We start from the raw sequence: 15,264 nt of genomic DNA on the forward strand, positions 1-15,264 counted from the left end.
TACTCTGGAGGGTTTGTACGTTGAGGCAGGACTCTCACAGATGCAATTACAGGCACAAGAGCGTGTCCCAATTCCATATACGTGTTTAAACTCCACAGTATATTAATACCTGTCTTCACAGTAATGTGCCTTTGCAGAAATTGAACTTTTGATGTAGATCTGTCTGTTTTTTGACAGATCAGGTGATCGCTAACAGGCATCAACGAGCCAAAGTGTTTTTCCAAATATTCAATACTTTGTTTAATGTTATTCACAACCGCCCCGCAGCTGTTTCATTGATATCCCTTTTCCCCAGCAATAATTAGCTCCTCTGTTTCCTTTGTGCAGGTACAATTCACTTCAATATGGGATCATTTTAAAGATGAAACAAAGGAGCACACACCATATTTAAAACTTGGTGAGAATCAGTGTGAAAGTGGGCCACGGCTGAGTTTGTTAGGCCCAGGTGTACACTGTCAGAATAGGGTTAACTGTTTAAGTTGTTAAACTGGTGAGCCTCAATATTTTGATCTTAGGTACATCTCATGTTGGCATGTGAACATACCATAAAAAATAGCATGACAAGAAAGAAAGATGAGGATAAAAAGATGCTTCTTTGCTTGTCTTGAACTGAAGAGATTTTGATCTGCTTGTAATTCTGGATAAGAAGTCAGGGTATCGCCAGTTATCAGTTGTACCATCAATTCTCCAGGAAAATGGATGTCTGTACCAAATGTAAAGGCAATCCATCTGCAGTATTTCACTCTGGGCCTCAGTGTTTCACACACCAAGCAACCCCAAAGAAAAAAAACAGTCTAGTACATTAGAAATTCTCTCTAAACGCTTGATTTCCAACATACAGTATGCAAAATAAGCCCCTATTTTTCAGAAGTCGTGTAATGATTTAAGTTATTCTTGGAGAGAAAATGAAACAAGTCAAAGAAATACACAGTCCCGTGGTCTTGATGGTATTTGAATACAATCACAGCTTAAAGGCTTCCCAGTAGACTGGCAGAGCTGAAAAGACGCTGCTTTGAGAAACTAGGCTAGCAACTACAAAACATCACTCGAAAGCCGTTCCCCTTTGAATACTGTACAGCTAGTTTGTTTAAACATCCGCATCTATTGTGCGTTGTCTACAAGGGATTAACCACCTATAGTGCAGCATATAGAAAGCAAAGGACCGTAAGGAGCACTCTGTAAAGAACCATGGAGCTACAATGCCTGTGTGTGTGTGGCTTCTCTTATTTAAACATTTAAAAGAAAGTCATTTTTCCAAATGCAATAATCCTGCAGTTTTGAGCAAAATAAGAACAGTCCTCCGCTCTCAGTCTGCATACACTCTCATCTGAGATCCTTGTTGGCTGCGAGGCTGGTGTCGGAACCCACACATTTGGATGACAGCTATGTGAGAATTTCTCATGAAGGGCAGAATTCTCTCTCTATTTTGGTATTCCCTAGCAGACCTTCTATAACCACTTCAATTCTTTTTGTACAGTCTTTTTACTGCCTGAAACAGAGCACTACTGCAGCCTAGCTACTGTTACTTAACAAAAAAAATAAAAACAACCAAAGTCTGGAGATTAAAATGGCTCAATTCCCAATAATGTCAGCGTCACAACACTTGAAATGCCATCCACAAATGCCTCCCCGTAAAACACAATCACACTCCAACGCAGAAACCACATCGCACTTTTAAAAAAAAGGCTATTATAGAAAGCCAAAAACTGGTTACACCCGCTCAAATCAAGTGAGCAAACACATTCCCTGGTGATTCCAAAGTAGATTTATGTTTACGTGCGAATGAAAACGTGTAAAAAAAAGAAACGGAGAGGAGAAAGAGAGGTGAAGAGAATGATGCAGATAAAAACAGATCATTTTTTTTTAACTTAAACACTTAATCAGTATTGAAAATGTATTTAAAAGTAGTGTATTCGTACTGCACACTCAGCTCCTCCTGCAACGCCCACTATCGACACCTTGATATCCTGCAACATTTATGAAGTGCTTCCTGATTCTGATTCTGCGGGTGCAGCAGCGGCTCCGCTCCACTGACAGTTAAAATAAAAACATCAGAGAGGCGGTTAGTTCAGATGTAGCCTACCAGAGGTCTGAGAGAGGTCACAGTTAATCTGCACATCAGCCAAGGAACTTCAATACATCTAATTGACTGGGCATCAAACTGCAGGCTCAGCTAATTAAAAAACGTAAACGTGATTCAAAGTACCACGTGGCCTTGCATCGAGATCTGAGCTCACCTCGGGAGCCTGCAATGTATTTTTCAGATGAGAAAGGAATGTGATGACATCCTGATCACTGACAGGAAACACTGTTAACTTTAGCTTGATAGAATATGTATATGTTCAGCTTTATGTATAAAACGTACCTTTAGAAGATGGTAACAACTACAATGATGCCAATATATACTGTCTGTTCCCTTATTTTGTCTGTATTGCTCCTGTTCACCGAACAGCCTTTTAAAACATGTTTTTATTAACACGGGTAGCTTCTGTCATATGTCATACGCAACAGATGTGAATATTTAACAGATGCAGTGTGGACAGAGAGCGTCTGATCCTTGCTTGCTGTTCGGCTATGGCGTAAATTACATTGCCCAAGGTAAGACTCTTTCTAGGAATGGGACAATAATTGATGCACACATTCATACTTTCGCCTTCATTCTCTGTTGCAACATATATATATACTGTAATTTCAAGTGCCAAGAAGCTCATAATCATATACCACAGACCCGCGAGCGTAACAGTCCCGTCAACGCACTCGTCCGTGATTTATGCACATTCTCTCCAGCAAACAAAAAAGCTGCTCAAGAGAAAGGCCAAAGCTGAACCACGCCACCAAAAAACAAAAAACAAACCGTTATTCGTTGTTCACTGTATCTCCTGCTCTCTCTTGCTCCTTTTTCTCTCCATATCTCCTAGCCCTCAATCTCCGGGATGGTTTCAACACACCTCTGGCATGGGGCTGTCCATAAGACACTATCAAAAGACAACAACTAAATAAAGAGTAAGAATTGCGAGGTAGAGACAGAGAGACAGAAAAAAGGATGAGGAGGGTGTTAGAGGGGATGATAAAAATACAACAACAACAAAAAAAAAACCACCACTGCAGGAGCAGAGTGGTCTTATCATCTCAAGTGCTGCATTTAAGCCTTGCCCATCTGAACAAAGCGACCGCAGACTGCCAGGGGAAGTGAAAGCAGAGAGAAGAGGCGAGAGGCGAGGGCCCATGACATGAGGAGACAAGACAGTGGGGGACCGGGGAGGTGAGACGGCAACTGAGAAGCCAAAACTGCCAAAACTGAGAAAAGTTGATGGGAGGTTAGTGGTACATGAGCAGAATGAGCCAGGGAGGCAGAGAAGAGCGAGAACAATACGAATAAAAAAAAGAAAGAAGAGAAGACAGCGGTTGAGAAATGCGGTGAGGAATCCAGTAATTACCACGAGTGAGACCACAGTTGCATGCAGGGACTAATCTAGGCCCCCCATTCAATCGTTCAGCTTCAAGTCTGACCCCTTCCAAAACCCTCGCCCTGTGGTTTTTCAGTCCTTCCTGTCATTGTTCACACGCCTGTTCCTCATTTTCTTTTTCATCCCTACTGTTTCTCTCTCTCTTTTTTTTGTTGGTCTACCCTGCTTTGTTTCATTCCCACCTCACCACTCTGGCTCCACTTCAATCCACTCATCCTCATCACTCGCTTTGTTGTTTCCTGTCGTCCCCCCCCCCCCCCCTCACATCCTTCTCTCTTCAGTTCCTACCTTTGCTTCCTGCACCTGTCTCTCAGGTTTCTGCCTGTTTATTCCCTCCTCTGCTGATGCCTTTCTTTTGCTCACTTTTTCATCTTTTCCGCCACTCGGTTCCTCTCTTTACCTCTTTTTGTGGGTTTTCTCTCTCTACCGGCACCCGTGACCCCATCACCAGCTACTGTTTCCATCTCCCTGTTTCCCACCGCCTCTTTGTCCTCCCCCTTGATTCCCTGTCTCTCTACACAATGAATCCAGAGGGTTTTTATCTTTTTTTTTCCCCCCTCAATGGCTTTGCCACTCTCCCTAATCCCTCATCTCCATCAGCTTCTCTCTCGCCCTCCATCACTCTCTCCCTTGTGCTTTCCTTCCCTCTTCCGCTCCATCGTCCTCACATTCACATTTTGCTCTTTTGTCATCCCATATCCTGCGCCCCACACCACCCTCCCATCTCCTCGACCATCCTCTCACATTTCTATCTCTTACACTCTCTGACACGCAATCCCTCTTCGCTCTCTCCGGGGCACTCTTCTTTTTCCTTCATTCCACTGAAGCCTTCCTTCTTTTCGCATTTCCACGACAGATGCACTCGCAGCCGACACATATGTGGACGGTCAAATCTCCCAAACACTCACCTTTATCTTGCACTCTATCTCACCAGCAACTTTAGCTCCACCATATCACGGGTGGATGCGCACTTACAGTATTGGCAGAAAACACATTTGCGGAAAATAACCCGGCCCATTATAGATAGAGCTGACTGACGCCTAATGCATCACTTGAGGGTGTCTATTTGTTTACTTCTAATAGCTGCACGCCATTTCGGTCCATTGCCTCTTGAGTAGATGCATGCGGGGATAATACTTCCTTGGAGTAATAATTAAACCGGATTAGTTACTGTCAGGTAACCGATACATGAATGCACATCATGGAGAACTCAAGAATAAAGGGAATAAAGGATGTGTTTCGTGATCCAAATCCTAAGCAACCTGATGGCAAATCAGTACGATTTTGCAGCCTAGAGGAGCCTCTTCTGATAAGATGCAATAGAGCACCTCATGCCAGCCTTGATTACTCCCATTTTCTTTATTTATATCTCAGCTTCTGTTTTTTGCTGTAATACACCGGTCTGGTACACTATAATTTACTCCAGCAGACTAGCGCTGCACTGCCACTTAGTGACTCTGCTGCTTATGGATGAGTGCACTGGACATGCCTTAAAAAAAAGATAATATAGTCAAAAGAATCGTGTCTCTGTGGGGGGTAAATTAAGCTGAGCTCTGGGCCCAAAACCGTCTAAAAGGACTGTATCAAATGTTCTCCAACATTCATCAAAGCTATCCCGGAGAATGAAATCACGCTCAGTGCACCTCGTCGCTCCGGATTCCTACTGTTTCTCCATTTTTAACTCGGTGCAATTTAAAAATGCAAAAACAGCATTTTCCCCGTTCTCTTGGGCGAGAGATATAAAAGAAATGTTGCTTGTACTAATGGAAACATTTCAAAGAGAAACCAAAAACAAGGAATAATTAAACTTGCCTTTTAAGTTCTTTTTACTGCATGCTGATCCATTAAAGACCTGATTAATAATCTCTAAACTTTTGCAAAGAAGCAGTCAAAGTATCTGCCACCACTTAACAGCTATTGAAGAATTTAGCAGAGTGACTAATGAGCTGTCAATATCTACTGTTGGTGCAGCCTCAACGCCTCTCGGTCTTTCTAGAGGTGTTTTAGAAAAGATAAAGGTCTTGTGAGCCTCAATTGCAGTTCGAACAATTCAGACTAGACAGGCGTAATTTTGCTAGTGTATAGTGAAAAGAGAGGAGGTACTGTAAATGACTGAAGCGATTTGGATGCAGGGATGGAAAGAAAAGCCTTAGAGAGAGGGAGTCTGATTCAAGAACACTACATCTTACCTCCTTTATGCTGTCAGCCAACCGGTAAGTGTGTACTGAGGGGGCCGGAGAGGGGCACGTCTTTCTAGCCAAGTGTCGATGGAGCAGGGAAATGCAGCAGTCGAGGCCAGGCTTAACGCACTCTAATGCAAATGTGATGCTCGTAGAAGCAGAAATCAGTGAGCTAATGAGCTGGTTTTCTCACATTTGGGGATTTTAAGCGTTGCTTAAATAATCTAATGCTTCAAAAATTTAGATTATTCACCTTCAGTGTTTTTGGCTGCCGTGTGGCCATCGTGGTCCGAGCCTGCCAAAGCCGGAGATTGACACTTGAGCCGTGTTATCGCTGAACTGCCTCTAAGTCATCCATCCAAAAAGCTATTAAAATGGGAGTGCAGCAAAGATGGCAGCAAGGATTGATGGAAAACAATCATTTGTGCACCCACACGTATACACGCAAAAACAAAAGCAGCACCAGCACTCGAACTACAACTCTACCAACGAGCAACAGTGGAGCTATTGTTCAGAGTGAAATTCCTCCACTAGTCTGTGGGTGCAGGTCGTCACTTGACCACCGTCACCATGGCGACTGAATGAGGATAGGTTTAAGAGGGAAAGGTTGTTAATTTACAGGGGCCTGAACAGCAACGGCTGACTGGAAATGATTCAAGGACGGGGATGATTCATGCAGACTCTGGTCCCTGGGGTGACCCCCCCCCCCCTGTGGCCCCGGCCAGTGGCAACGGGGCCCTTAAACAACAGGAGCTCTGAAAAAGACTGACACTTAGCCTTGGTGAGCGGGAGAGAGAGAGGGAGAAGTGGGGATACATTCTCACACAATAGTTAACCACGCCGCACACAACAGAGAGGTGGATGAATGTAATCTATTACCATTATTAGACCAATTTTAATGAGAGGGATCGCGAGGAATGGAGTTGGAGCTGATCAATGGGAAAGCACCCTTCCCCAACAAAGACAAATGTCGGATGTGAGCAGGTTTTAGTGTTTTTTTTTTTTTGTCCAGTGTGAAAGAGGTATAAGTTATTCCTTTCCAAGTACACGCGGATAACAACAGCGTACATGTTAATTGCTTCTGCCAGACCCAATTTCAAAAAACACTCTTCCTATACTGTAAAACAATTTCATCTCAAATTTGAATGATGGAAATAGGAAGCTGTACCGCCCCCTCAGTTCAACTTTGCCAGCAGCAGTGAAAAACATCTTGGCAGCTTCTCTGCCTTCCTCTCCCGCAGACCAACAGCCAAGAGCACCTCAACACCGTATTTTGAGCGTGCTGTGGGCTTTAAGGATAAGAAAAATACAATAAAAAACACAGGCACCGAAACTTTCCCAGAGTTCAAATCCACGGGCGGTGACATGTGCAACCTTCCCCATTTGTGCCTGTCAAGTGTGCGTTGGCTCTGATGAACTGGCATCATTACATTCCACTCCCACTCCTCAGTCTGCTGCCATTATATTCCCCTGCGCCATTTCATGCTCCCTCCTACACCTTTCTCTCTGTGCCAGCGCTCTGAGTGCTACTGACGAAGAGCATGAATGGACCAACATCTCAGCGTCACACACGTCTCCGCTTCAAAAATTGCACGCGGATTAACTTGTCATTTTAATCTATAGCGGCCATATTATTCCGGCCCCAAAGTCTGGCAGCAATCAATGGGGGAGGACGTGGCTGTGTGAGAAGCTATTAGCAAGCTAAAAGGATACCAATACTGAATATGGACCGAAGGACTTTTAATCACTCTGACATTCTTTGTTCTTTATGTATCTGACTGACATTATAAATTAATGTCTAGTTTACTGGCGACTCTAATGGAGAGGCAGGAGTTACTGCTAGATGTCACTGTATATACAACCCCGTCTGAATTACTGGTGTTTATTGGCGCTGTAAATGGCAGGGCTGTGATGGCTGGTTGTTGAACACATAGTGCTTATGCAAAACAGCAGATGCAGTGCTAGTGGATCTATCGAGTAGTTCTTACACAGCCTTAGGAGGATATAACAAATAGAAAGCTGCAGATTACTCCCGGTGGGAGGGGAGCATCCCTGGAGTTTAAAATGAGGGATTTGACTTCTCAGAGAGCGGCGCTCCATACACAAACCAGGAGGTTAAAATTGCTTTTTGTGCTGTCGGCGGGTCTGTGGATATGTGGCGGTGGTGGCCAAAATAAAGCTTATGAGCGTGTCAGTTTCACACATTATTGCTTGCCATGATCATATTAATTGTGGTTGTGCAGACACCATTGCCGGCCAGATGCCCTTGACGAGCTCTGTGAAACAAGTGATTCTCGCTGAAAGGCTTATCAAAAGAAGCTGGCGAGTTTAATTATACACAGTCATGTTCTCCAAACAGTCTTGCTGCCACTTAATTCTGCTAAATCTAGGACTGTGTTTAGTTCCTGGCTTAATTTTCCTCAAACCACTCGAGGTCAAGAGTGATGTCGGCTGACTCTGTTTTAACAGCGTACTCATGTAGCAGACTAATGTTAATCGTCAGCTTGCTGCCCAACATCTCACTCTGACTGACAGCTCTCTGAGGACCTGCAGGCCAATGATGACTCTGATGAGGTCACTGGTGAAAAACATTTTAAAAGCCAATTCTACTTCCTGAATCACACAGTAAAGTTGGCATTGGCATTCATTACTTTGCTGAGTCTCCACAGGAGTCCGGACATAAAAAAAAAACATGCATAATATACATTATATTGAGGCGGTGTGTAAACAAAGGCCCACCCTCGGGCGTGATTCCTTTATTGTAAGAGTGATTTAAGATACCCTAGAGCAGAAAGACTACAAATTATTCGGTTTACAATGCATTGTAATTTAAATCACATGTAAATGGCTTGGTCCAGCAAACTGTGTAAATGTATTCCGAGATGTGCGCCGAATGTCAACAGTAGAGAAACCTTTTTGGTCTGCTGTATTGATGCTGCCCCTTTTGTTAAAAGAAAGCCTAATAAGATGCGCTGATGCTTTCAAAGTGTTTGTGCACATCAGGCGGTGAAGTCTTCCTGTGTTTAAGAATTCATTTGCCTTTTATTTGTCCAATTATTGCGCTGGTATTAAAATAAATAGCTGTGAGGAGAGGCGGCAGTGAAAGCATAAATCTTCCTGGTGGCATGCGGGAAAGCTACAGAACATCGCCAAATTTAATAGTCGCAGCTTCTCAAAGTTTTCACAAAGAACATAACGAAACTTGGACATGTGTGTGTGTGTGTTTGTGTGTGTGTGTTTATGTGGTGTTCACTGAGAGAACAAAAAATGCGCGCGCACACACACACACACACACACACACAAGCACAACAAACCTTTGATGCCCGCGGCCACACAGAGCATACCTTATCTTCAAAAACACACAGAGGCATTGAGAGCTTTTGAAGCCCTCTTCCTCTGGCCCTCTGTTCCTACCTTCACATCACTTCCACTCGGTCTGCTACTTTTTACTCCTTCGGAACAACTTCAGATGCAGCTTCTTTGAGATGGAGCAGACGTGAGAATTAATCATTCTCACACAGTCCCCCAACTGTCTGATACTCCTTTTTCTTGTGTTACTTGTGTTAATTAATGCGTAATGAGAGACGCTGATGTGTGCATTTTAAGTCGGTTACTTTTCTTGAACGACTCTGAGGGGATTCTCAGCCACAGTTTTTTAAAGAAGCGTTAACTTCTGTGCTCGTCAATTTTTGAATTTACGCGACCTTCAGAAAGTTTCATCTCGAGGCTGCAGACTTATTATTCGCAATTAAACATGCAGAACAGTCACGGCGGAATGGAGCGTGACTCTTTGTGTGTGTGTGTGTGTGTTAGTGTGCTCAGGCACTCGTGCACATGCTTCCTTGGATATGCAGAGTGGCTCTCTTGTTCTCAGCGAGGGCTCCGCCAGCATCTGGCCGTGTCCTGTGAGCCCCGCGGCGGTGTTTCAACAACAATTCGTTGCAGGGGCAAACATGTGCTCCATCACTGCACACTCTCTCCGTCCTGCTATAAGCACCCAGGAAGACCAGGGAGCGTACAGAGAAGCTCTGCTATGCTAGCTTTCATGTCATTTTTGTATCCGGTGCTCGGGCCTCGGGGCTCGACTTGAGATAGATGCTGCTCTCATCCTCTGGGGCTTATCGCTACCCCTCACTCACTTCCAAAAGCCTGCCTTTCTCTCTACCAAATCACCTGTCTCTCTTTGCTTACCTCCATCTTCCTGCCCATTGCTATTCATTGCTCCTCTCTGGTTCACAATATTATGTTTACACGGAGTGCTTTCCATTTCTTTATCTCTAATATACGTTACAGGCTCCCCTTTCCTACTCCTCCTATCTCACTGTGCAATGATCGCACCAATGCGTTTATAGAAGATTGCGTATTGTTACATTGCCACTTTGCCAACTCTCCCCTACTTCAGAAATCAATTACCCATCAAATAAAACGATAAACATTAAAGTTCTGTGCTGCTCTGTCCGTATCTAACTCTGCCAAATTGTTTAAAATCACTCTGATCAGAAATAAAAACACTGGAGGCATAAAAAGAGCCGGGAGGACGGTGCCGCTTCTGTGGTTCTAATTATCAGACACCTCCAGGGCAGGATGAGCAAATGCTACTCCATAAATGCGCTGCTGATGCGTCTGCTGACAGGCTGACCTCTCACTAGACTATTCAAATCAAGGCATGAAATGTGCAGGAACTGGAGCAAGTAATTATGGGTAAGGAGTAAGAGGAGTTGAACAGAGGAAGAGGTACAGGAGGGAAAGTGAGGAAGGAGATGCTGGGCTCAGGTGGCTTAGAGCGGATATTGTATGCCTTATCTGTCACCTGCAGGTCTGTGCTTATTATAGAGGGAGGCAAAGTCAGAGCAGAATGTAAGGTGAGAATGTGTGTGTGTGTGTGTGTGTGTGCATACAGGAAAGAAATAAAGAGTCAAACTGCAGCAACGGCTTCACTCCAGAGAGGGTGATGATAACAAATAAATAACTAAAACAGAAAACAAAGGGAAAAAAAAAATTAGTTGTGAAGGTCAGAACAACACGGAGCTCACGGCTTCTCGACACGTGTACTGTACGCAGCTACATTGGTTTCCGGCAGCAAAATAAGCGGGCGGAACATTTGGGTCATTTGCGCTCCATACATACAAATACTACTCTAAAATCAGTGCTGACAGGGAGTCTTTCGGGATATAACAACACTTCCCAGCACTGTCAGGTTACAAGTAGGTGTGCTGGTACATTTCTGTGAGAGCTGAATAGAAAACTTGCAAACTGCTCTGCTTGAAAGCTGTAAATTCAGGGTTTTTTTTTCTTTCTTTTTAACGAGAAAAAGATAAAACTTGGTGCTGAAAACACTCTCTCAGCCTTAGCAGGCCTTTAAATAAACACCGAAGCGAGGCACAACACTTTCTTTAAGTGTGAAATAGAGCACAATTACTGTGCTCAGGACTGGCAATATTATGTATCATAAAACCTTAGATCTTCACTCAGCCCATGAGCTTTATAAAACAATTTATGATTAAAGTAGGAGTGGTAATAAACCGAGAATGTTTTCTACGAAGTAATCACCAGTGAACGCTTACTGTTTGAAACATAAGCAAACATTTTTCCCATCCACCCTATCGTTGGTTTTCAGCTAACGATGAGTTGTTCGATTGTTTCACCTTCCAGTATTTGTTGTGAACAATGCGGTCTCAGATCTAATGCCTCGGACGCCATAACGAGACTCAGCTGCATTCTGCCAGCCGACAGCGGGGTTGGTATTGTTCACTAGTCAACAAGGAAATGGAGTGCATTGGGCACGGACATCGATCAATATTTCTGCATCACTGTACAAGTCCATTCAAGAAAATCTTTGGCTTTGCATTGAGTCGTGGAGTCTAAGAAAGGACGGGCATGAGATGATGGACGGACTCCCTTTCTTTGTGCCCTTTCTTCTGTTTCTTTCGAAAACACACACACACACACATACACACACACGCACACACACATACACATATACGCACACATAAAGAAAACTAATGATGCAAAATAAAATTATAGATTTACTATTTGAAAGGTATTTAAATAATACATCTACATAGCTTGTAGAAAGGTACAGAATAAAAGTATAAATGTGAATTAATATAATATTAAAAGTCTCTGTCCAGTCAAAAACGATTGTTTTGTTTGTTTGGTTCCAGCTTCTAACAAGGTTTGTCGTAAGAATGTACCTGGCATACTGTACTGCCCTGACATTAGCTAGCTAGCATTAGCAACATTAACTTCTGGCAGATGATTCAAACAGTAGTTGGTGAATGGAATGGAAGGGGGAGATTCAGTGTCACATTAAGTGACTGACTGTTATCAATAACACTCTTAAGTTTAGTAAGGATAAAAAAAATTGAGCACCTCACCTGCTAGGTTAGAGCTAAACACATAATCCTGCAGCTAATGATGGGAGCAGCAAAGGGGCCAGACATCTGGCCTCCGTCTCATATCTGTTGAGTGTTGCAGGTGCACAGTACCAATCAGGCACCCATAAGAAAATGGCAGTGGGTAAATATGTTTATAAGCATAAGCACAAGCTCAATTATCCTGGGAAAATGAGTTTACATTTGCGATATGCATGAATGTTTGTTGCTCTGCATCTGGCGATGAGCGGTCTTTCTCAAAACGTCACTGCTTTGGTGCATAAAATGAATGGATATCAGAATCCTGCAGTATGTAACTATCCTTGTTCTGATTAATTTAAGTAAAGGGTAGGGTTTAAAAAAAAAAGCTAAGTCAGAGAGTCAATATTTACAATATTAATGAAGTAATAACACAAATGGAAATAGTTTTTTGATGCATTTCCATATAAACAAGCTGTCCTCCAGGGGACTAAGCATGAAACACAGTTTGAAGCTAGAAAGGTAGCTACTAGAAGGGTCTGGCAAATATAAACACAGTAAAACAGTATGAAATTGTGTTGCCCTTTGAGAACAGTTTGTTTATTCTGATACAGATTCTTATCTTCTCTAAAAAAAATTCTCTCCCACAACTACATTGTGAACTTTAACATAAAGTTTAAACATGACAAATAACTTTAGTCCTTGTTTTTATTCGAAAAATGCTAATGAACAAAATAATTTGTATAGGGGAAAGGCAAAAATTAACTTAGGGCAAGTAGATTTGTGAACCACTTCCCCAACAGGACAATTGAAAATGAAAAAACATAGGTTTGGGTTGAACCCTGGTTGGTATACTGAATCATAATAAGCAGACTAATTATCTGCAGGAACCATTTGGCATGAGGCATTTTTCACAGTCGACGAGAAACTGAACAGTTTCGTTTAACTTGAGAGAATAAATGGTGTCGAAAAGTTTCACCAGACTCTGCTGTGTTTATATTCTACTGCCTCTTTATCAGCCATTTTTTGCTTCTTGAGTTTAAATCAAGTTTCTGCTGACTCAGCCTATCTCAGTACTGGCAGTAATATTACTGTCTTATGGGATGTAAGTGCTGACATAACATCGACTTTTTGTTATGTACTCCGCACAGCCTGGTTTCTGCTTTGTTATTCTGACAGACGTTTTCTTTTTTTTGTGTACTCAAGTTCATCAATGTGACAGAAGTACCTAGACAGAAGAGTTAGGATACACAGGAGAAACACTGACGCCGGTCCAAATTTGATTGCCCGGGGTTATATGCACACTACAGTTGGTCTGCTGGCAGGAATCACGTCATCCTGCCAGTGAAAGTACAGCTTAAGTGTTGACAGGAGCTGAGAGTTGTGCCATAGTGGCAGCAGCTGCGTAGGAGAAGTGCCAGTGGAATAAGACATTCTATACGAGATGACATCAGAATCACTCTGTCAGGGATGATTCTGCTGCTGCTTGTGTTACGATGCAAAGTCAGCACAATGCCATCAATATCATCGCATTTCACAACATTATACCGACGATGCCATGGTGTGTTATTAAGAGTCAGACAGGCAGAGTGAGAGGAATGTTAAAGCTAAAGTTCAGTGTCTGTGCTATGAGGCGCAGACTGCAGGACACATTTCCCGAGTGATGCTGTCAGAACTATCAGGAGACGAGACATGTTGACTGAAAAAAATGTCCACCTCCTCTAAAATCATTCAGTCCTGTTCAATAGAAAAGCTAAGTACTTTATCTACAAGCTTCCACCTGTGCGGAAATCTGCTACAAAAGCTCGCTGCCAGTTTTTTCCAGCAATTATAACCTGATTAATTTCAACAAACTCCAGGTTGTCACAACAAGCGTGTGGCAGTGTTTCCGACCCAGTGTGCTGTTGCTGCGAATAAACTCTGAATAAAGCGATTAAAGTGTTAGAGACAGAGATGACTGTTTCAAGACTTCCCTTCTTAAATGTAAGAAACATTACTCATCCATAATTGGTGTCTGCAGCTTTTTCTGACAGACTGGATCGCGGCGCGTAAAAGCTTTTAGTCTGCCGTGTGCAGAGTATCTCAAAGTATCACCGAAATTCTCCATAAAAGATTTCCACCGACATGATCATTCACAAGATTTGTGTAATCATGGTGCAGGCTAAAGGTACTGCTAATTGTTACATCTGCATCAAGTTATTGTTAGCACGTCATTTTTCACAACATTACAGCAGTCAGACCTTTTATTCTGCAGATTATGAACTATTCCGTGTCATCAGTTTAAGCTTAAATCATGTATGTATCCTGAAGCAAACCTCTTACCGTCTGGTTCGTATCTCAGACTCAGTTTCCGAGTTTGTATAACAAACGCCTTTTAAAAAGTGCTGCTCTTAATGAGATGATGAACACAGACATCAATTCACATATTGTGCATATGGTCCCTCCATCTGGAGTTTGTGATGAGGTAGACAGCCTCGACTTCACATCCTGAAATCTGCGTACAAAACACCTATTTCTGTAAAGTGAGTGTTAACATCCATGTCACACTGTCTGTGTCTGTCTTTACATTGTCACTTCATGACTCTATAGATCACTGGTGTAGTAGCACTATAGTATATATTTGTATACACAAGCTCTGTATTATATTTTTCAATATCTTCCTAATTTGCTATCTAAAGGGTAACTCCATCAATTTTACACATTAAAGTGTTCACAGGTTTGAAGAGTTGTTCTGCTTATGAGGAAAACAGAGTATAAAGCTGCTTGAAAGTTGATAAATTGCCTGTAGTGATGTCATAAGGTGGCTAAGTTGCATTGTGGGTAATGTAGGATCCTGATTTTGTAAAGAAAGAAGAACGCATGAAATAAAAAACGCAGTATCGATGAGTCTGACATTGTTTTAGGAGTGCAACGCTAGATCAGTGGACTGCTTTACCAAATCTGGCACTACATTACCCACAATGCAGCTTAGCCACCAGAGCCACAAAAGGCTTTACACTTACCCGCTGTAGTCAGGCAGAGCTCCTCGTCACTGTTGTCCTGACAGTTGTCCTGGCCGTTGCACAAGAAGCTGCGGTCTACACAGTGGCCATTTCGACACTTGAAGCGAGCCTCCGAGCACACCAGTGGGTTACCTGTTGAGGACGAGTCGGGCCAGAGGTCAAGGGTCAGCTGTTAGTTCAACCAAGGTTACAGTGAGAGGTTTCCTTTCAATGTCACCTGACAAACAGGCGCAACTGGGTCAGCGCCTCAAAAATTTACAAG

At 42.8% G+C, this 15,264-nt stretch overlaps 1 protein-coding gene across 1 annotated transcript in view; it reads right to left on the reverse strand.

Moving 5' to 3' along the window:
* ldlrad3 (low density lipoprotein receptor class A domain containing 3) overlaps positions 1–15,264 on the reverse strand; it is a 79,782-nt gene that overhangs the window by 22,239 nt on the left and 42,279 nt on the right. Inside the window, exon 4 of the mRNA XM_030424798.1 lies at positions 15,003–15,134. Coding sequence (XP_030280658.1) covers positions 15,003–15,134 — 132 coding nt within the window. The remainder of the gene's footprint in view (positions 1–15,002; positions 15,135–15,264) is intronic.

The sequence above is a fragment of the Sparus aurata genome, chromosome 8 (assembly GCF_900880675.1).
Source record: "Sparus aurata chromosome 8, fSpaAur1.1, whole genome shotgun sequence".
NCBI classification, from domain to species: domain Eukaryota; kingdom Metazoa; phylum Chordata; class Actinopteri; order Spariformes; family Sparidae; genus Sparus; species Sparus aurata.